The sequence below is a fragment of the Spea bombifrons genome, chromosome 7 (genome assembly GCF_027358695.1).
Source record: "Spea bombifrons isolate aSpeBom1 chromosome 7, aSpeBom1.2.pri, whole genome shotgun sequence".
In the NCBI taxonomy this organism is placed as follows: domain Eukaryota; kingdom Metazoa; phylum Chordata; class Amphibia; order Anura; family Pelobatidae; genus Spea; species Spea bombifrons.
This window is the reverse complement of record NC_071093.1, coordinates 10,480,549-10,504,974: the sequence shown is the minus strand read 5'-3', so window position 1 is coordinate 10,504,974 and position 24,426 is coordinate 10,480,549. Positions and strand designations below refer to the sequence as shown.

General features: G+C 36.5%; 1 protein-coding gene across 2 annotated transcripts in view; it reads left to right on the top strand.

Moving 5' to 3' along the window:
* The first annotated feature begins 203 nt into the window (after positions 1 to 203).
* STK39 (serine/threonine kinase 39) overlaps positions 204 to 24,426 on the top strand; it is a 95,028-nt gene continuing 70,805 nt past the window's right edge. For both annotated transcript variants that reach the window (XM_053470844.1, XM_053470843.1), the window contains exons 1-7: positions 204 to 455; positions 14,936 to 15,048; positions 19,032 to 19,140; positions 20,816 to 20,957; positions 22,555 to 22,610; positions 23,046 to 23,155; positions 24,097 to 24,198. In XM_053470844.1, coding sequence (XP_053326819.1) covers positions 356 to 455; positions 14,936 to 15,048; positions 19,032 to 19,140; positions 20,816 to 20,957; positions 22,555 to 22,610; positions 23,046 to 23,155; positions 24,097 to 24,198 — 732 coding nt within the window. In that variant the 5' untranslated portion in view covers positions 204 to 355. The remainder of the gene's footprint in view (positions 456 to 14,935; positions 15,049 to 19,031; positions 19,141 to 20,815; positions 20,958 to 22,554; positions 22,611 to 23,045; positions 23,156 to 24,096; positions 24,199 to 24,426) is intronic.

The following is a 24,426-nucleotide window of genomic DNA, read 5'->3' as shown; positions in this document are numbered from 1 at the left end:
TGCCAAAAGTCTTCTGAAAGCTGCCAAGATAAACTCTCTGTGCGTTAAAGGCGCTCAGTCTGCCCATCGCAGGCAGGTTAACCGGCAGCGATGTAAATGTGTATTACTGAGTAACAGGATGAGTCTGGGGATGGGGAGAGCTTCTCTGCGAGCAGCTCCTCCTCCTCCTCCACTGTCACACAGGAGGAAGCAGCCCCAGCGCCACCCCCTGCCTCCTGGCCTCCCCTCCTCTCTCTCCCCACTGCTTGGAGCTGAGTGAGCTGGTGAGTGAGTGTCCTCTGGAAGTGCGAGCTCACCCCACTGAGCAGAGGTGACCCGGCGACTTCCAGCAGCAGCAGCAGCAGCGCTTGGCAGGATGGCAGAGCAGACTGAGTCTCCGGTGCACAGCCCGCTCCCTGCGCAGCCCATCGGATGGCCAATCTGCAGGGACAGCTACGAACTCCAGGAGGTCATCGGTCAGTCAATTTAAATCCCTTCTCCGATATTATCTTCCAGGTGATCAGACACTTAGGTAGCTGGCTTTGGGCCTACCGGCATCCTCCGGGGCTGCTGCAGCTTCTCACACTTGCACAGCTGTCACTGCAGTGATGCTGCACCCTGACTACCCTCCTCTGCCTTTGAGTATCCATACAAGCTGCAGCACAAGTGCAAGGCATTCATACACTCACAGTAATGCCCCCGGTCACTGCCTGTACCTTTAAGATCACACCTACTACACCCAGCCTAGTCCCTCCTGACTGTGACATACACCCTGCCTCCTGCCTGTGACATTCAGCATCCCGAGCCCTGCCTGAGACAGCAGCCTTGCCCATGTGCGCCTCAAGGTTGCCTGCCTGGCCATAACGATGACAGCAGCATCGGGTACAGCATCTTGCCCCTTGCCTGTTATCTTGGCATGCGCCCAGTGATAACCCAAAACACCGACCCCTGCTTCCCCTGTGTCATTTAACCCCTTTTACACTGACACGCTGCTCATTTTACATTCGTCCCTTGGAAGCAGGGTTAATACCATCACTGTCATAAATACTCTTTAATTCGTTACCTACAGCAATATATACTCATCACACAATGTAAATGTTACATCATAAGCTTTATGTACTTCCGCATTTACTGCTATTAATAGGCTTTCAGGACTCTTTCATTCACCCTTTGGTTGCCAGAGGTTTGTGCTGTTGGTAAAATGTTGCAAGCATCTCAAAGGGCATTATATTTTTTTTAAATATTTTGTCGAAAATTACTAAAACATTATATATATATATATATATATATATATATTTATATGTATATGTGTATATATATATATATATAAAACACAATATAAATTAAACACATATATATAAATCGATATAGCTCTTTTTTTTGCTTTTTGTTGCAGATCTATGCACAATAAGATGGTTCTTTAGTGTTTTAGCTAACCTGTTACTAGCACTTATTTGAAATATTGCTTTATTGCTTATCCTGTTCCTGGTTTATATCCCCAAAAGGACCAGATGCGCAGCAGTCTAAATTTAGCCAGCTTCAATGTTGTACATAATATAATAACAGAGACAATTATTTATGTGAAAGTAAAAGGAAGCTCCTGATGTTGTTTCTTGTACATTTCCTATGGACCTAAAAAGATGCATCACTTGTATATATATATAGGTATATATATATATATATATATATATATATATTGTATTAAACAGCTTATTGAATGAAAGCAAGAAATATTTGTTAAAATAACTTGTGTTATTGTTAGGATTTAATTTGTTTTCTTTCATGTCAGAGTCATATTAAAAAAATAAATAAAATAATAATAATTTTGTATGCAATCATTTATTTCTAAACAAATAAACAAAAATAAATAAAAAGAAAACAGATTTTTTTTTTGCAATTGTGTTAAGCACCCTATTAATGATTCAAAGAGAGTTTATACTGTATCATCTTTAATTGGTATGTTATGAAAGTTTGTTGTGAAATATGTGAATGGAATAAGTAATGGGCATTTGGTAATGGAAAGCCTTCAAATATAAGCATTGCATCAAAATGCTTAATCGGGGTATTATTTTTGCTTTCTATGACCAGCTGGTGAACTTCTAATTTGGAAATGGAAGTAGAAGGCTGGTTAAATATGGTGGGAAATAATTGGTATGGCTACTTTAACTCCAAACCGGTCAAATCCAAGCAGGGCTTTGTTGGAAGAAGCAGTTTTTATAAAGAGTATTAGTTATTTATTGTATGTTAGAGGACTGGACACCAGATGGATATATTCACCAAATGTAGAAGTAGAGTAGAGTTGTGTTTTATTTCATTTACTTTAATATGCATTATGAAAGTCCAAAGTCAGAGAGCTTCTGATAAAGGAAGAGCTTGGTTGACCCTGTATAATGTATAGTTAAATTAGTGAGATTTCTCAGTTTCCTCGCCTATTCTCACCATTCTTTCTTTGGTAGGTAGTTACTTTGAGAAGCTTGGAATAAATTCACAACTTTGGCCCTTAAGGGTTGGTTTTATTATCTCTTACATAAATACAGTTGAACTAATTGTCTTTTTTATACAGAGCTGTTTGAATTAAAGATTAAACTATGCTTAGCTGGAAGTTTGGGGCTGCTGGAGCATCAGAAAATCTGGCTTAGATATCAGAGACGCTTCTTCATAGATAGGATTGCCTTCAGTTTTTCTTTTGTTACATACATTCTCTTTTTGTAGGATTCTGGTCCATACATACTATATGATAACATAGGAACTGAAAGATTTCCCTCACTGGAGATTATTATTATTATTATTATTATTATTATTATAAAGCCTTGTGAGATACATGATTTATGATTCCCTGGTTAATGTAATCTAGAGGTTGTGGCTCTTCATGTCTTGGGACCTAAAGGGTTAAGCCTCATTTTCACTAAGGCACCAGTAAAAACTTGAACCGTAATTTGCCAAACTCGTTTTTGGAGACATTAAATAAAAACAAGACTGTCTTTTATTAAAATATGATTGATTTAACGTGTCACTATGCAAATCACAGCAATTTCATGAATGATGACATTATAGCTGACATCATTCATGACATTACAGATATTTTAAAGGGCTAACCAGAAAGAGCATCTCCTGCAAAAACATGACTGAGTTGGCCATGTTCAATGAAATTAAACGTCCTCAGATTAACTATACATGATTCAGGACCAGCTCTTTATAATTTATAAATGCCCTTCAAACTCGGGGTTGGGGAATATACCCCCTGGTCTACACTGATATACTATAATGATATACTTCAGACAAAGATCGTTGACACTTTCTATGCCTTGTTTAATTCTTAATGGAATGAAGGGATCCACGTGGGATATGACTCCTAGTGACCTACTGAGACATTCATGAAGCAGCTTATCATGCAAAGGTACCAATTTCAAAAGGCACAGAGGGTCCTACTTTCTTTGGGCTCGACTGAGTGCAATAAAAGTGTTTCTGCTTTCAACTTTTCAAAAAGTTCTTTTTCTTGAGTTAGTGAATAACTGTAGTTGGGATTAAATTCCCCAAATGACCATAGTGAAAGCTCTTCACTGTACATTAGGAACAAGAAGAACAGGTTGGACATTTTTAACCTCCTGAGTGCTCGGGCATCCATTTCTCATCTTCTGAAACGCAAAGGGTTATTTTTCCTTGGTTGTGAAAACAGATAGAAATATAGACTTTGAAGGCAGATAAGAACCAATTGGCTCATTTAGTCTGCCCATGTTTCTGCTGTTAAGACCTTAATCAATCATTGATCTTGTCTTAGATTCAGGATAGCTTTATGCCTACCCAATGCATATTTAGATCCCCTCACTATATAAGCCTGTACCACTTTCAGCCATTCCATTTATCTATCACCCTCTCTATAAAGTAGAACTTCCTTATGTTACATCTAAACCTCTGACCCTCTAGGCTTTAGATTTTGACCTCCTCCTTTGAAGAAAACTCCTGAAACAGATCCCTCCCTACATATAATTGGTAAAGACACAGCTTGAATACATATTATTTTTATTATTGTGCCATCATATTCTGTAGCGCTGTACAATGGGTAGACAGGGGATAAAACGTATTATATAACATAAGAATTTGACTTATAGAAACAACAAGTGATAAATATTTAATGTATATGGAATCAGGTTAAGGCAACGTATAAAATGATGAAAACATAGTAGGAAACCTATGATTCCTAGCATAACATTAGTTAATATGTTCCCTTTTATTTAAAGGCTGTAACATTGTCCCTTTCTTCCGGGAAATGCTTGATTCTCTGCTCTCGTACCCATTTATAACTTCGGAGAACGTGAGTAAATCTAAGAGAAATTGTGGTTTAAAGGAGATTTGCTTTGTTTAAAACCGGAGAGGATTGCAGCAGGAACGGATGAATATATCTTTATAATTTGTTGTAATAATCCCAATCCTTTTATATTTTATTATCTGTCTAACTAGTTAATCTTTATAGGCAGGTGGAAGCATTGTAAGATGTCTCCTTGCAGTCATATAATAAATTGGGGAGATGAATATCAGGGCTCTGTTGCTAAGCAGCACCATTGTCTTATTAAAACTTCAAATACTTTTTTGTTAATAGGTATAATTCTCCTGCAGTTTGGGGAACATTCTCTGCTAACAACTTGTCACCTTCAGGTTGCCATCTGCTGGTCATCCCAGCTGGTAGGCATAAAAGTGACCTGTTGTTCAAGTATAGCTTCATTCATTTGATAAAGAAGACATTTATTCACACCCTTTTAGTCAATTTTAAGGCAATAGGATATAAAACATCTTTAATCATATCAAGTTTTATCTTACGCCTCAATGCCACCAATACAACACACATCAATATATCTATAACATTTCTATATTAAAAAGTCTCCTCTAATCAAAAAAGATTCAAGATGGAATTACAAGCAGCTGGTTTTAGTGACCATGTATTGTATGTATTGTATGTGAGTTATTGTTGTACTACCCAAAGCAAACACTTTGACCTCGACTTTACGATGTATACAAAGAATGCTTTTTGTGTTTAGTGAGCTTTTCTGTAAGTGTTTCTTTTCTGTGTGGAGCCAGAAAGACCAAACACGTTTCCCCCAGAGACGAAAACAAAACCTGATCCTATTGTTGATGAGATATTATGAACCACCGACGATCTAGCTAGACCAATTAAGTTGGTAACCATTAGGCAACATCAAATAACAGTATGCCATCATCATCTGCTTTTTTTTGGTATTTGATCGGAATAATATTAAATGCAGATGAAGCTACAACACTCTAATGATGCTGCAATTTGATTCAGGTGACTCAAAGTGATTGTAGTCCTCCTGAAGAGGCTCAGATGTTTGGTGGGTATCTGCCTGATGTACGGGTAGGGCCTCTTTGTTAGATCGGGCTCCTTGGCTATTCCTCTATGATCCGAGCCCGTCTGCTGTCATCATGCAAAAATCCGTTTACAATATACTTTGTTGATTTGGGGATAAGCATAGAAAATTTTAATGTAAAGTTTATTCAACCCTTTCTGCTCTCAAAGGTTTGCGTGATGGCTGTTTTGTGGTAGTGCTGATAGGTTTCATGTGAAAGCCAGCTACCTTTTTAGTCCAATTAACCTCAAAATAGCTTAAAAAATGGCAAACCAGTTAGGAAAACTACAGACATCTTATGATAATAATAATGATGATAATAATAAATATTTTATATAAACCCTCACTATTATTTTTTATTGTAATAATCTAACCAGAATTGAAGTATTGAGCAGATGTTTTTGGTTGAATTAATTCTAATAAACTGTAGTGTTATCAGTGCTGGATTAAAACCATCTAAGGCCCCCAGGGGCCCCAGCTACATAGCTGCCATACCTTCATGGTTTCAAAGAAGCCGAAACAGATCTTTCTTTTAGTGCATTTTTGTCGTTTGCACAGATCTCGAACAACACAGACATTTGTAAGTGGCTCGAGCGGCAACATGGTTTCAGCCCATCACTAACCGTCACATGATTACAAACTAAAATGAAACATTTTCAAATAAATATAAACCATCATTTGATACAATTTTATAATTAACTACGGGCTGTGTTTGGATGTTAGTAAAGGGAATTGTGTTTTTAACATGAGATTTCTAAGGGAGACCGTTTCATCTACTGCCATTTTTAACCATGTCCATTGCAAAAAGCAAATGCTCACTTTAGGTCATAACATGACAAATGTTGACATTAATGTATATTGCTAAAGGTAGGTTCAAAGTGACTTTCTCATGTCCATTGACTTTGAAAGCATGTTGATGGGAAATTACACACAAGGGTGTAGTTAAAGTGTTACAAGTCTGTAAATTTACTAAATGCAGTTCAGTGGATTCCTGTTCTTTGCTTTTAGACCAGTTTTTCTGGAAGATATGTGTTTGAAGAATGCACACATGCGCACACACACACACACGTATATATGTATATATATATATATATATATATATATATATATATGTATATACCGGTATATATATATATGCTGATTTGGTATATATATATATATATATATATATATATATATATATATATATATATATATATACCAACTCAGCCTAAAGGCCAGAGGAGCAAGCTTTCCCTCTCTCATAGGCACTCACTTAATCTTAGCCAACAGGGAAGAACTGTTAAGCCCTCCTGTTAAGGTTTTCATTTCCTTTTCATTTTTTTACATTGAATTATTGCACAACGATGCCCAAGTACATAGTGTTATCTTGGTTCGTGTGAGTTTTTGTTTAATTGTGTTATCATTTAATAATTGTAAAGTTCAAGCATGCAATATTGACTTTCTCTAATTATTTTATAATTATTTGTATATATCTATATACATTATATATTATATATATATAATCTTATTACTGCTGTTAGTAGGATGATGAGGCATATGCATGGTATTTGCTTTTAAAGAGGTATTGATGATGGAACTCAATAGATATAAATGTATTCCCCATTAATACATGCCAATGAAAAAAATGGAAAGTATGAACAAATAAATACTGGAAATCAGTGAAATATGTTGCTACTATTATGCCACAGTAATAATTAAAATATTTTGGTATTTAGACAAGGTATGATGTGTCAGCTGCTGGAAAGTAAAACTCCTATCATACACAGCAAGCCTTCTGCATTAAATTACATTTGTAGCGTATAGGGGATATAAACCAGAAGTATGCAGTTTTTTGCTTTTTTTGGGGAAATAATAATGAAACGTTGAATCATGTAAGCATGTCACTATAGCCAGCTACACTCTTATGGATATAAACAGTGATGCTGTGATAAACCAAAGTTTAAGCACGCAGCTGGGTCAGACTGGGGATAACAAGGTGGTCCTGGCACTTTAAGGCCGGTGGCCGCCTAAGTCCAGGCATGATAAGCAGCGTGGCATTATGATGGAAAGGTAACTGTTAATATGTTGCAAGACAAGGCATATTTACTGAGAGAAATGAGTATGAAGCATGAGACAGCTTAATGTTTGCTATAGCTTTTGGATATTACACTGTATTTGTATGTGAATTAACTGTTAACCTCAATCATTGCACAGCATTGCGTAATGTAATGGCACTGTGTAAATCTACAAATAATAATCAGAACTTATAACAAATCACTGCAGTCTTCCGTATATACATTTGCAATGTATCATCCCTTCTAGGATATATGGAGTACCACCCCCCAAAAAACCACAATTCTTGTATTGGACTTACATTGTCCCTTGGTAATAACCAATCTCTCCCTATATAAAAGGGCACATTGAGGCAGAAATCTAGGGTATGATGTCATATCCCAGTGCCCAGCTTCCATGTGATGCAAGGAGGCCACGTGGGAGGTATGATTCAGCTGTGTCACTCAATTTCAATCTATTTTACAGCTAAGGGGGTTGATCGGGGGATATCTTTTCATCTCCCTAACCAGCTGTGGCCCCTGTATCCCCTTGCCTGCCTGCTTCCACTAATAGTGATATAGTTAGATGGGGAGTCAGGGGGGAGAAATGCAGACAGACAGAGAAAAGGGCAAGCAAGATTATGTTGTACATTACATACATAGGAACCTGGTATTATTCCTGATTATACCCTATACGGACCATAGACTTGCTTGCCCTGCCCAACGACATTTGTACCCCTGAGGCAGCCAGTGACAGGTTGCACCGCTTTGCCTGGGTCCTATACATTAGTACTACTGTCACCCCCTGATGTCACCCCTGATGGTGGTCCTGTTGCCATGTGACATCCACAATCGGGTTAAATCTTTATGAACTAGACAGGTGTCCCAAGGGATACAAAGTCTCTGTGTCCCTTTGGACACCTGTCTAGTTCATAAAGGTGAGCTCCATTCTTGAATCTGCCTACAGATTGGTGAGTATGACTTGACCTGAAGACCACTATACCACTGAATTAAAGCAGTTGGTTATACATAAATATGTAAATCTGAATGAAAGTTTATATAAATGGTATTGTACATTACTTATTAATCAATTTATTAATCAACTTATAATTGCACACGTCTAGAGCATGATAGTATAATTAGGTGTTAATGCTGATACATGGGATGACTCGGAAGGAGCTTTATACCAAAATTGTCGGCAAATGGAAATATAGATAAGGAGTACCATTATAAGCTTAGTTGTAGTTTATTTTGTAATCCTGCTGTAACAAAACAGTTTGTAGGCATACCTATGTCTGCCTATCGCCTTAGGCTTAGTCGGAATTATAATTTGAATAGTTATCTGTTCTTGTGGAGTAGCAGTAAGCTGCGCAGTAAAACATTCTGCATGTTCTCGGCTGTGATTTATAGTCTGTTGTCTGTAAAGATAAATGTTTTTTTCCTTAACAGCTTTTTTTCTGGTTTTTACTCTCAACTAAATCTTTACTCAGAATTCTGTGCCATAAATCTGCTAAATAATGAAACCAATAAACAATTTGTAACATTTTCAGCATAAACAGCAATGTAAATACTAGCAATTTAAATAAACAGATTGTGCATTTTTCAGCCGCAGAAATAAAACAGAATATCAGGAAAAAGCTAAAATAAATACCGGAGGACAAAAACATTTGATTTAGTGCCACTGGTTTGTTAACACTTTGTGTGCACAATATTTAGTTCTACCATTGCCATGCCCAGCTTACGTAACAAGAGCTTTTAATCAAAATTTAAGCGCAAAGCTGAATTATTTTACTATTAAATTTTGAATATTATTGGTTCTGGTTGTGGTTATACAATAAAAACATTCTTTAGAATTGAAGTGCATTTTCAGATGTTAATCTTAGTATAATTGGGAATGCGCCAACCAACTTTGTAACCAAAAATATTTAAGAAATATATCCTTATGGTATATTTTTGTTTTTTAAGTAAATTGATATCCTTCTTCTGGCTTGTTTTTATATTTTTTTTATTAAATATTTCAAAATATATTTTTTTTAAATAAAGAGCCTGATCGCTAATGGGATGGGGTGTGTGTGTCTTGGAAAACACAAAAATAACACAGCTAAGAAATGAATTAATAAATCTATAAACCTTAGCAATGACATATTATTAACATTTCACTTTTTTATAAGCAGAACCGTGGTTTAAGTAAAGGGTTAATATTGTTATATCTGGCCATAGACAAACACTACAAGTTAGGCTCATGAAATCATGAATTTTTGTCTAAGAAAATGCAATAATGCAATAATTTAATTGCCTTCATGTTTGGCAGTGTATTAAAGCGCTAGGTAATATAATATAAATTGTATTTTTTGTGGATTCACCAACTACAATGATGATCAGGTGCATAGGATGGATGGCTAATTGGAACCTGCAGGCTTCATCCTCTAATGTATTCTAATTAATTCTCTGTAACTGCTCATTGTGGCATTGGTTGTTAAAGGGAATAAAGGATGTGATCTCTATTGTGCCAGGGAAAGCAAACTGGGTATGAAAAAGACTCATTTGGAAACAAAGATTTCTTTGTGTTATCCTATGAAATATAACTTCTGTATCATAAAAAACTGCATTTTCGTTTCGATTATAAATAGACAAGCAATTAGACAGTAGAAATGTCTCACATAACTATTAATTATCCATGGTCTCCGCTACGAAAAGATGTCCAGCTAGAGGATCGCTACCATGTTACCACAACAAAGAGCGCGCATGCTAGGAAGGAACTCATGTCGTTCGGGATAAGCTTCCTGATACATTGTGGTTTGTTATGCCCTTCAACAACCCTTGGATTAGAGGAACAGTAAAGACCCCCATCAGTACTTGCCATTAATCGATGACTCCTGTTAGAGGATAAGGATCTACACAACGTATTTTGTTATACAATTAATTACGACAATCCTTGCCCATTCTCCATGTCTAATTAACTTCCAACTGTTTACAAAGATATGTTGCAGATGTAACATAATCTGTGCAAGCGTCTTGTTGTAAAGGTTTAGCCATCTTAAAATTAGTGTTCTTCTATGTTGGACAGGCGGTGGAGTGATCTGTCACCTATAAAGTGGGCTACCTCCTAGGTTTTGAACATAGGATCTGTTGTTGGAACTGTTCCAGCCATATTGGCGACTAGGCAAAACAACAAACGGCACAAAGACCTACATGGGGATCTTCTCCTTTATAGAACTTTACAGCCATTTACAGGCGTATCATCTAAGGCTTGGAGAAAACAGATATCTTGTTATGCAAATGAAAGTGTTTTTTTTGTTTACAGTCAGGACAGTTAAGATGTGGAATGCACTGTCAACAGAAATAGTTTTTGTAGATTCAGTCACTACTTTGAGGAAAAGCTTGTGGCTTGTTAGCAAAAACAGGCATTCTGGATGTTGATATGGGGAAATGATCTGCTTTTGCAGTCAAGAACAATTGTTTGTTCTTCTTTGGGGAACAATTGGGTGAAAGTCTCATTTATATTTTCTTTGCCATGTTCTGGATCAACAGATATGGGTACTGGAAAAAAATGAACTTGATGGACTTTGTGTCCAACCTGAGTGATTATGTAACTACGTGAAACTATGTAACTCTGCTCACTTGTGAAAGCCCTGCAGCGGAAGCTAGGAACAGAATGTGTCAGATATGAAGAAAGAAAAATAAAGACATTTCACCAGTAACTCATGCCAGCAATTTCCAATGCCAGATAGAGAGAGCTCCACAAACCAAGCTTTCTCACTTTAACCCCTTAGGACGTAACAGTACGTCTTAAAAAAAGTTACACCGAGACTCCCATTAGAATGTACCAGTACGTCCTGACTTTTTGTCGGTGGAATCCAGTATTGCTGGTTTCCTGTTGACTGATCATGTATAATGATGTGAGCACCAGTACACCATTATACAATGATGCTGACACCCACCAGAAGTTCACTTTAGTACAGGAGAGACTCAGCATGGCCTTTCTAGGCCCTGCTGGGATCTGTGGTTGTTCCTCCCTGCTGGCTGGTCTCATGTATCGTGATCAGCAAAGCAGGTCTATGGATCAACACAGACATATCGGGGGAGGGGGGGGACATCTATTTCTATGATTTTAAAAGAAGGCCATACTTCTCCTGAACAAAACAATGTGTAATTTGTGTGGTTTCATCAAACATGGGAAAAGGGAATCATGGTTTAACAAACATATGTTAAAAAAAAAGACAACAACTCTGGTCCTTAGTTTATGAAACGTGGGCCTGAAGGGGTTAAATCATGCATGCAAGATGCCCGACCTCTTCTCATAATACTGCCAACATGTAATAGGCAAGAATTAGACTATAAACATATGAAATATGTTAGACCTTGTTAAGTCATTGATCCTGACATCCTTAACAAAATACTTAAAAATGGTAGCTTGATTTTTTTGTCCAAGTCCAAGCAAACAGCGTAATTTGTCAAAGGCTGGAAAAGCCATGTTTGTGTCTCTTTCTTCAGTTTTGTTAACACAGTTATGTTTTAGATTGCGGACAAGGGGTGCCAATGAGTTTTGTTTTACTTTGGCAGCACCCAAATCCCTCCCTAGATCGCAATGAAACATCATGTCACGTTATTCTCTAAAACAATAGTTCCAACCTTCCGTTTGATGTGAGATACTCAGGAACAACATACTTGGAAAAAATGTGATGTTTGTGTAGAAGGAGCGATTGAATTATTTTAGGTGTGTTTATAGATTTAACGGTCTTATAAGTGATAAACCTGTGTCCAGCAAATGTTTTGGGCTTATAGAATGTATTTATTGCTTACTTGATTTTAAAGGGGAACTCACACATATTGTAGTATAGGTATGTAGACAGTAGGTACCTAGTGTTGTGATTAGTTGTTTATTAACCTTAACCAATTTTTTATGGGTGTACCTGCTTCCTAGTCTCCTCCATGTGCACAGGTGGCCCTTTCTCCAGTCTTCTTCCAGCCGGACCATGACCTCCGATCATGTCAGACATGAAGCTTCATATTGTTGAAAATAAGGCCGTTATTTGCCTTTTTTGTCAACAAATGGCTTCTATATGGTATCAAACACCATTTGCGGTGTCTGTACTTACGACATGATGTTACGTGTGTCGGAAATTACCTCCACAACGTGTTCTCTGCAGTGTTCTAGGTTCCAAGAGTCTCCCGGGTCCAAAGGGAAGAGACTGCTGGAGATTGCTGGGGGATCATAGGTAGGTGAGTATTCATGTTAAACATCCCAGTAAGAAAAATAAAAAATGCAAATGGCTTAAAGCATTAAAAGTGGTCCTGTAAAGCGGGCAATTACTTCCAAGAGTTCCATGTATAAAGTGGATATTGAGGCAAAAGGTGATTGTTGTTGACCTTATTTGCATGCGCCTACCCAGAATCCCTTGTGGTTGTGGCAGCACCATGAGATTTCTGAGGGAAAAACAAGGCTTCTGGCCTGTCTGGTGTCTGTAGGAGTTTCTCTTTAAACATGATTTTTTTATACACTGACCCACAGGGTATATCACCTTAGAATGTTATTAAAATAATATATTTAAAACCCATTGTATTGAAATGACATTTAATATTCATTTCATATAATTTGATGTTTGTGAGTAAAATCCTACTTGCATTAGGTCTTTTTTTAGTGAAACCCTTATACAAATAGAATAATTTATCTAGATAAGAGCAACATGTTAAGGAAATGCAACAGTTCTGCGTTTGTAATAATTACCTCTCATTATACCGACGTTCCCTATCTGGCTGCCGTCATGTTTATATAGCGCGCAGGTTTTTGTTCCTGGACCGGATGCTACAGACCAAGATTTGTTTAATGAAGGTGTGTCGGGACAGCTACGGCTCTAAGCTTACAGACTATTTAGAGTTGGCAGGATAGACCTGGTTTTTTCGTAGCCTAGCAATGACAGAATTCTTGGTACTGTCAAAAAAAATAGCTAGTTTAAGTGTGGAAGTCAGGAAGATACAAATACGCTTTTCAAGCTGCTGAACATAGGCCTATGATTAAGAGCTGCTTAGGATTTTGAAACGCGTCAGGTGTTTTTGCATCTTCGTGCCTCTTCTCCCCATTTCTGTCTTGGTTATGGATTAAATATTTCTTCTGTAGTCTACACTTCATATGAGGACTGTTTTGATTTTATAACTACTTGCAAGCAGCCAAACATACAGACTTAGCTATTTGCGTAGAGGAGACGCCGGTTGTCGGCTTAGTCATATGCAACCTGGATTATAAATAATTACTATGTTTATATATATATATATATACATATGGTCAAAAAGATCGTAAGAGACTTGAGGGTCAAACCCTATGACTAAAGCAATAATATCAGACTCAAGCATTCCGTAGTTTGAAGAATGCTTTGATGACTACGTTCTGGTTGTTTTATTTGGCACAAAAAATTTCATCAAATAATAATAATAATTTGGATAAAAGCATAAGTGGGCTTCTTAACATCGTAATTTATTTACTATGTGAATAAATGTATGTGGACACCTGACCATCACATCTTTTTCTCACTTTTATTTGTAAAATCTTTTACCCATCCAAAAAAGCTAATAAAAAAAACCTGCTAAATAGATTCTACTATTTGTCCCAAGTTTAGAAATACCCTATTTTTTTATGTTTTTTTTTTTTTGCTTTTTCCTGCAAGTTTTTGGGCAATAAGTACAAGTAGCGTTTTGCTATTTCGAAACAATTTTTTTCCAAATCTGGTCATTCTGCCCCATGTGCTATTTCGCCGGTCGTTCTGCCTTGTGTGCTGTTTAATGAAATGACGTGCCAGGCACGTCATTGTTCGTTACTTGACCATTTTTGTCTGACGTGCCTGGTCCGTCATTGGATGTTAAGGGGTTGTGTGTATATGTGTGTTTGTGGTTGTCTTATGAAACTCATTAAGTTGTAAAACGTTTTTTTATTTAAGTCACTCTAAAATTGTGTCTCACTATATAAGTATAGATGTTGAAATTGATATTCGTTGATGAATTAAACAAATGCATTTCTGTTTTTTATGTGTAAAAGTAGCAAATGGGAAACTTCCCGAGAGAGAGAGGGAGCCATGAAAAATGTCCGTCAGGGAACATTGGGCTCGATTCAGCGACCTGACTAAATCATAAATAGCCTCAAAGGTGTAAAAAAAAAACCACAGCAAGCAATTCAACAACCTGACTAAATCTTATAAAAAGATCCTACATTCAATAGTACAAAGCACAGAAAATGCTAATTTAACCCCTTAATGACAAAGCCCGTACATGTATTGCATTGCATTGTTTTCAATGGGTTTGGGACTGCCCATTGTCCTTAAGGGGTTAAAACCATAGAAAATGTATCCCCTAAAGCTTTTCCTTATCCTAAAATGGATACATTGACTAAAACCTGACTAAACTTTTAGAAGAACCAATCGAACACACTGGGCATGCGCAGTCAAGCTAACGATAAACCTTTACCAAAGGCTAAGATTTGGTTAGTCCTTTGAATCAAGCCCATTACAGGCACTCTGTGTTTATGAATGACTCATATCAACAGATTTTTTTTTGTAAACCTTTGTTTTTCAGGTAGCGGAGCCACAGCTGTGGTCCAATCAGCATTATGCAAACCCAGACAGGAGCGCGTTGCCATAAAGCGAATCAACTTAGAAAAATGCCAGACCAGTATGGACGAGCTGCTCGTAAGTAGACATACATGTTACGAAAATTACTCTTTTTTATGCCGCGTAATATTTTCAGCGCCAATCAACAGAAATGAGTTCAAACTTCACCGATCTAGGCTGGCAGTGAGACCTACGTATCCAAAGCAATGCCAACAATACATTTTAAATCAACATAAAAAAGTAGTTATTTTGTTAAAAGTTGATAGAATTTCTATTTAAGGAAAACTAGAAAGCTACTGTCTCCTAAAAGGCGAGGTACCATTAAATTTAAGTATAATATGAAGGACTGTGTGACCCCCAAGAATCTGTCCATCCAATCTGAGATCCAGAAATTGGTGTAAGAACTGTAAAACTTCATGTAAAACGCAGAGAGTTTTTAAAGATGTGTATTTTGCCAAAAATATCTACATTTTCCATAGCAAACTGTTGTTACATGATTAACTCTATCATAAAAAAAAGACTAAACTATAAAGTATTAGAAACATAAGACATTGCAAGAAATAAGTAAATGTTTTAGAAGATAACAGAAACAAAAAAATAAAGTATGGAACCCATTTTGTTCAAGAACCCCCGGGCGCCTCTCTGCCCGTTTCATAAACTGATCCATTACCTCTCGCTCAGCCACCTGGCCGTGAAGAGGTTAAGTGGAGGGGCAGACCTCCTGACTCTCATTCAATTACACAGTGAGAAACACTCCACAGGCGGCAGGAGAATATAAAGTTTGTTATTGCAAAAGCGCTTAATTATTTATCGTTCATTTCAAACAGGCATGTCTAGTCTTGGCTAGCTCCATTACAGGTCAGTAGCTTTTTAATGCTTTGGGAAAGTGATTTTCCCAATAAAACGCAAAAAAGGGGAGTTTATTAATAATTAGAACAAATAAGAGATTATATGCCGAAAAAGTCCTGATACCAATGCTCTTTATTACTTTATCATTAGTTGTTGGGACTAAGTTACTGTTTTGCAAATAATAAGTTGTGAGCTTAGTTGGAAGGGTAGACTAAAGACCTCTTTGCTGTTATGATTTGTAGAAACAGTATTTATCAGCAATTAATTTAAAAAGGACTGATAAGCATGGCCCACAGAAGCTTACCATGTCCAGCTTGCCAAATATCATTATTATCTTTTATTTATTAAGCGCCAACAAATTACGCAGTGCTGTACATATTAAGTGGGGCAGTTAACACACATAACAAATATACATTAGTGCCTAAAAACACATCTATGAAGATGTTCATTCAAAAAATGTTTGCATTATAATATGGCCGTCACTTTCTCGAAGGTTGCTAGAGGTTTAGACTTTCTCTGATATTACTAAATATTGAGTCAGATATCAACTGGATGAACATTGCAAAGGGAAGCACTGCTACACAGGCATGGAACCACTGTTTGTCAATGAAAAGCCACAACCATAGGCATAACGTATGGAGCAGTGCAGGGAGCCCCCTGGGCCTTCCATGGCTTCCATGGCTTGTTTGGGCCCACACCCATGCAAAATTGGTAACTTTGTTAATACAATTACACAGAAGTGTACCTAAGGAATCAGGGCTTCACCTGGAGACTCCAGGCCAAAACCAGAGAGTTCCGGGGTATGCAGGTAAGCGAGTGAAGATTTCAGATATAGGCATACCTGAGACCTTTCTGCCTCCGACTTCCCAGATGAATGTAGGAGGTCCCACTGACATCGGTGGGTAGCCCTGTTGACATTGCGGTCAGACACTTTTGTTGATGGGGTACTGGGTAGGGAATGGGGCACATTGCAATGCCACTCCTGTGACACAGAGTTCCCCATAGAGACCCAGAGAATTGGAGCTTTACCCAGAGTTCCCATGTATGTCCATAGGACCATTGATTCCGATCCCACAGATATAAACCAGTGCAAAAAATTTAGACCCTTGCCTAAAAATCTGAATTGTAATTAGAATAAATTGGAGTTTCAAAAGTTTGTGTCCATGACTAAGAGCCCAATGGGCTCCTAACCTCTTCCTTTCCCGCCGTCCGACATACTCTGTTGCATTTTGTGGAAGATTCTAGGGGTTCTTCCTAAAAGTTAAATAAAATTCCAGACTTAGATGTCCTTGCTTATTCTTTCCACCTGTGAAAAGGAAATGTTCCCTGTGTCTCAAATGGAGACAACCTTATGGGCAGGATATGTTGATGCCGACAAGTGGGCACAAGGTAAACTATATAGAATTTCTTCATCAAGCTAGCACCATGCTCATTCTCATTAGCTGGTATTGTAACCTTACAATAAGAAATTTTGATGACGTTTCTAACGTCAATGCAGAGCACCCGTTTAATTCATTGGAAAACCACCGTACAGCAATATGGCGGGTGCAGCTGAACAGCTGGCGCACGGGTCATTGTGTAAGTTAGGTCTCATAGAGTACGTTCCTATCATGCTAAATAATATGCAGGTGGATATTAAGTACTGTGTACTATAGCAAGAGTAGATATAAAATGATTACTATATTTACCAGCCATCAATACAAACTAAAAACAAATGATCATCGAGTATCATGGAAGAAGGACTGCGAATAAACAAGGGACATCGTGCCATCTCTTCCTTTTTTATTTAGATCTGCGAACTTGAATTGTCTAAATAAGTGGTGAGATTTTCCATTCTCAGCTACTTAATTTGTTGGGAAATAGGAATTTGATGAAATGCCAAGAGATTTTCTCTTGTTCTCTCGTAGCATTTATTGGATTGCCAAAACAAACATTGGACGCAGACAGAGAGTAGACCTTGCTTTGGAGTCTCATTTGAAGGATCAAAATAAAACCTTGAATAGTGGCCAAAGGCAAAATGAACGTGTATAAAATACATTCGATATGTAAATCTTTAGCACGACTTTAGCAGATTATTGAATAATCAAGTTTGTATAATCTTGAAACAAAATTCTATAGTTCTCCTTTCAACATAACTTTAATGCTTCCTCGTATATGCGCCCTGACTCTAAGGCTAAATTCCGTTTTAAACAGTAATGGGCAAATTTGCTTTAACTGGTTTAAATACCATAAAATAGATCTAGTCCCAACAATGTCATTATGTACATTCTGTTGTTTTTTTTTGTTCACTATAACTCTTAAATAATACATGAATAATATCAATTTTTTACATATCGAAACAGCAGCCAATCATTTTAATTAGATTCAGCAAAGTTTATCACAAATTAATATGCATTTCGTCCTCAAATCCCTTTTACATTTGCATAAGAATCTTCCATTTACAGTAGAGACAGCCGGGTCAGAGTGGGGATGATAAGGAGTGAGTGCTGCCGACATCTGGATGACACGCTGCACGCTGTGTTTCTGTGGTCATGCAGCACGTGTCCAGCAGATGGTCACGCGTTGGATGACATGATCTCCTGCTGGAACAGTGGATCGGGCGAGTGTGGAGTGCTGTCGGCCAGCGGCCCACCATTTGCCCCGTGTGACAGATGGCCAGTACAGGCCCGATAGACATGGGAGTAGAGCCAACTCTATAGATTTATGTCATAATGACGTCTCTCCACTTTGCTTCTTGATGCTCCAGCGATTGCTTTGGGCTCCATTATCATTTTTGAAAAATGCTACAGAATACAAATAATTTTAGAAGGAAGAGATTGTTGTTTTATATTTTTTAGAAAACCCCATACTTCTTTTTCTTTTAAGTAGTGTTTTTATAACTTAGATCTTGGACACTGTGGGCCAAAGCTGCGCGTCTTGAGCTTTCTCTGTCACAAATACCATCAATCATGTTTGCTGCTGTCTTCCTCGATATCTCTCTCTCACATATAAATATTCTTTAGCCCAAAAATGTAAGAAGATCTAGATGTTCACTAATATCCCCAGACCAAACCCAGAGAGGACTGGATGAGGAAAATGATGTTAGATGGTAGAGCTGATCTCCGTCCAGCTTTTTTCATACTTTAATGTCGCACAAATCTTGTCACCCGGTGTTGCTGTGTGATTTGTGTAATTGTTATACGAAGACTTCATCATTTTTTATTATATTTCAGAAAGAAATTCAAGCCATGAGTCAGTGCAGCCACCCAAATGTTGTGACATATTACACCTCATTTGTGGTAAAGGAAGAACTTTGGCTCGTCATGAAATTGTTAAGTGGAGGTGAGTATCTGCTTACTTATTTTGACAACTTTTTGTTGACTTAAGATTTACAAGTTGATCTCAAAACAAGTCCCTGGGGTTATTCACTAACTAAGCAGTGACTTGTAGATGAAATTCAAACCCTCATCTAGCCGCACCTAGTCATACCTCCCAAATGTCCCAATTTAGAAAGGACAGCCTCTCCATCCTGCTTTATTCACCTGATCTCCCTTTTTTTCTAGGAGCTCAGAATATTCTTGTGCAGCCTTAAAAGACACAATGATGCATCTATAAGAACTTATAATTATTTAATAAGACAGAAATAAGCTTTGATGGACTAATATTTATATGAAATAGTTTACGACTATAGTTTACGACTATATATAAATGGTTATATTAAATGGTTGTTTGTTGAAATAAGAACAGTTATGTTCAATAGTAACCATCACAATGTTTATTTAGTTGGGTTAACGTATACACTTTGTATCTACTAATCAACTAAGTCAACTAAAAATACCAGATTGATTAATGGCTTTAATGTAGCCATTATTTGTCTGCATAAAGTTTAAATACCCAGAACTTTAAACCTGCTGTCCCAATCTCTCTGCTAAAATGAACACGTGAAGTGTTTTTCCTTCCAATAAATAATTCCTTATTCAAGTACTGGAAATAACCAGTTTTATCTTGTAGAAAAGAAAATATTATATATATATATATATATATATATATATATATATATCTATATACCGGTATATCTATATATATCTATATATCTATATATCTATATATATATATATATACATTTCTTTATATATATATATAATTTCTTTATATATATATATTTATATGTATATATATATATATATATATATATATATATATATATATATATATATATATTAATTTCTTTATATATATATTTATATATATATATATATATATATATTAATTTCTTTATATATATATATATATATATATATATATATATATATATATATATATACTTTCACTTACAATTTTCTAGGTTTGCTTCTTTGTTACGCTTGCATTTGACAGCTCGGGAGTAAATGAGAAGGAGATATTTTACACTTCACAATTATTTGTATCTGATATACAGAGTCATAAATCATGAACTCTGAACATGTTAACCAAATCAGAAATCAGAACAATTGAATTCCCGAGCAAGTTCCTGTATTTGCACGTACATCACATACATTTTTGATATTTCGGATATTTGTCCAGAAACGTATTTTTTCATAAAGCTTTTTGCAAATGCCATCCACAGTTTAAAAGCCAAGTTTAAATGCGCTCCTAGGATCGTTTCCACATCACTTACTTAAACCAAAAAAACTGAAATTGCAGATTTTGGCATGGAGACATGGAACTTTCACAAAAGGTCCTCTGTGTTGAACAAATGGTGATGGCAACTCATGAGAATATTTGTTGTAGAAGTAAAAATCAGCACTTGGAAACATTAGCACCTCTTGATGCATAAAAGCTGGATTTACCAGTTGATATAATCACTCTGACTGTAGCGGACAGTGTATAAACGCGATAAAATCTCAAAGACGAACTGTTTATAAATGCTTTTGAGCCAAGAAAAATATTTAATTGAAGATATGGTCAGGATATTTTTACGTACAAAGGTCTATTATATTAATATTGTATTCTTTTTTTTCTTCTTTCATTTTATTAGGTTCTATGTTAGATATTATAAAGAATATTGTGGGTAGAGGTGAGCATAAAAATGGAGTTCTAGATGAACCAATAATAGCAACCATTCTTAAGGAAGTATTGGAAGGATTAGATTATCTGCACAGAAACGGACAGATTCATAGGTAAGTGCTGGTTATAACTCTACTAATCATGCAAGTGAAAGAATGGCAATAAGAGGGGATTTTGTGCTGCCCCCTAAAATCTCTCCAATCTTCCCACTTTATGGAATAATATCATCATTATATTATAAATGCCAGATTATGTTTGTCATACTCAATGCATGTATGATATTGTGTTATCTTTCAATGTCATCTGGCATTTTACAGGTTAGAAAGCTGTAACGTCCCTTTAATTTATACTTTATAACTAATGAAAATGCCCCTGTGCTTAATATTTTGTGTGGATCTGCTCTATATTGGCCATAACGCACCACAGAGTCACACAAATCCTATGTATCCTTCTTAAGACCACCACTGATCTATAATAAATAATATTGTTTTATTTTAAGTGATACTTTAAGTATATATTGATTGTTTCAATAAAATATTAAATGAAGGATACAGTTAACACACAAGTATTATATCACGCCATAGGTCACATTCAAGTAAGCACACTTTTTGCGGGATGACCCATTCTATGTGAAAAGCCGGATCAACCATAAATTATTACATCTCAATAAATCTTACATTTTATTTATAGCGACATCTAGTGTCCGATCATGATATTACATACATTCCCTGATACTATAAATCAATTTTTACTGATGTAATGTGATATTCTTGGTAGACACAGTTGTCTCTAGCAGTATCCCTGTAGAGTCTTGTTCTGTATGCATTTCTTGACCATATATTGATGATGTTGATCACTGAGTTGTTGGATGATGATTATCTCGGACTTTTTTCCGCTACGAACTTTCATCTCCAAGATCAGCTGATTAAACATTCGCTGTAAGCACTCAAGTCTTTCAGTTTCCCCGTCTGCTTGGTGATTTCTGGGCTGAATATTGTTCTCAGAAAGGTTTCATATTCCTGAGCAATGTCCTTCCTGGTTGAAGACAGTGGGCAGGATTGTAACAGATGCAATCCGGAAACCAAAAGTAATTTATTACCACGGCTAAGATTTAAGGAATGGATTTTCAACTGAAATGTTTTTTGATGGTCATATGTTATTAAATGGGTGATATGGATGTTAAAACACCTGTATCACAAATTGTTATTTGATACATTTATCATAACCATGTTCACAGTTTTTGTGAGCAGCTTGCACAAACAGGTCACCTTTTATTTTAGGAAGTAGAGCTCAAGTAGCATCAAGACCTTGTTGCAGATGTTTCTTAAATCTAGCAGCTCTGGTTAGATGGCAGCTTTACTACAGAGCTCACTGGGGGACACATTTGGCAATGCAATGGCAAAGAAAAGTCCCTCTTTTCAACCCAAATCCCTTTGTCCCTTCTTTCACCTCCTCGTTCTTGTAGGTTCTTAGAGTGTTTGCTGTTCAGGAACATATTATAGTCTATAGTTGGAGACATACTACTTTGTGTAGAAACAGCAGAAAAAGAGTTTATGAAATCAGTTGTATAAATAAAATAAATCCTTGTACTAAGAGCCTTCATAAAGACCCAACCATGACCATAAGCCTAACCAGTCTCCCTCTTTGGCTGGAATGCAATGTAAATATTTGTTTGAACAAAATTGTTTCCGTCTTATTCTTTTGCCACAGGGATTTGAAGGCTGGTAACATCCTTTTGGGAGAAGATGGATCGGTACAAATAGCAGGTAAAGTCCATTATCCAGGTCCAAGTTGTACGCATATATTGAACAATCTCAATTATGATGTATTTTAACTAAAAAACACTTTTGGACATTAATCAATCCCTTGTAAGAGTGAGAGCACTGAAGAGAGACATGAAGAAGCGCAGACAGTCCTTAGGGTCTCTGGCAGCCTAGCTAAATTGTGCTTATATTTATTGTTTTATATATCACCATCAAATTCCGTAGCCCTGTACAATGGGTGGGCTATCCTGAGAACTTTGGGCTAGAATCCTTTTTAAAATAAAGGTCTCTCTAAAACTAAAAAGGTATGTGTGCAGACTAGATGGGGCAAATGGCAAATGTTATGTTTCTATACTTCTTTAAAATTACACATTTCCCCTTTTGGTGTCTGTTCCTGTAACAGGAATATGTATTTGATGTATTTATTCTTGATTTCAGATTTTGGGGTTAGTTCATTTCTAGCTACAGGTGGGGATATGACGCGGAACAAAGTTAGAAAAACATTTGTTGGAACCCCATGCTGGATGGCTCCAGAAGTCATGGAACAGGTAAGATATGTTTTGTACATAAAACACTTCCGAGTGGAACTTTCACATCTGATATAAAACCATAACTGAAGCCACAACTGAAAACCATGTCATTTGTTATTATTATTATTATTATTATTATTATTATTATTATTATTATTGTTCCATAGTAAATTCTTCAGATTTGTGCTGCTCTGATATTACATCATAGGGTAGCAGCTCCCACACACTCTACAACCGAAGCAATTTTATATGAATACTGTATTAAGTGTAAAGAAAAAAACCATGATAAATGTTTTGTAAATGGGTGTAGAAACTAGTATTGGGGATACTCTGGAATATGTTTGCCAGAGGAGTCCTTTATCAATGAAAATGTTGAAGGACATTCCTGCCCCAAAATGTTCTCCTACTTTATCACAAATAGTGTGTAGTGTGTAATACTTTTAGTAAATCTACATGGGTCTTCTATTAACCTTCGCCTATGATACATGGTAGAAAACTTAAGTGTCAGCATTACATGCTCTGTGCCACTTTGCCAATAAATACACATTAACATAGTAATTAAGGTTGAATAAAGACAAGTCCATCAAGCTTGCTGTTGATCCAGAAGAAGGCAAAAACCCTACATTGGAGCGATTCCCAATTCCTTCCTGACTCCAAGATGGCAATCGGATTTCTCGCTGGATCAACAAACTATAACTTGTCCTGTCCTTATAGACAATGATATCCCTGTATATTCTTCTTTGCAAAACATAAATAAATCATCCAGCTCATATTTAAAGGCATCGATTGAATTTGATAGCACAACATCCGTGGGTAGTGAATTCCATATCTTTATTGTTCTCACCGTAAAGAACCCTTCAGCGAAACCTCCTTTGTTTAAGTCTGTTGTTAAGTTTATTATTCATATTCCTTTATAAATGACCAAAATGACCGTCTGTTTTGATTTGACTCGCCTTTAGGTTCGTGGATATGACTTCAAAGCTGACATATGGAGTTTTGGAATCACTGCTATTGAATTGGCAACAGGTTCAGCTCCATATCACAAATACCCTCCAATGAAGGTAAGACTGACTCTTGAAGTCAGATGGTAAATAGTAGCTTTCACATAATAAACATTTTTCTTCGATATGTAAAAATGTATTTTCTTGTATCAATAATATTTTATCTTTATAAATAAGCATTACATGTAAGTCGGGAAGAACATACTCATTAAGTCTTGAACATTGTGGCAGAGGGGTTAATCATTGTTAATTAATTGTGTAAAGCTATAACAATATGGCTTTTTATTA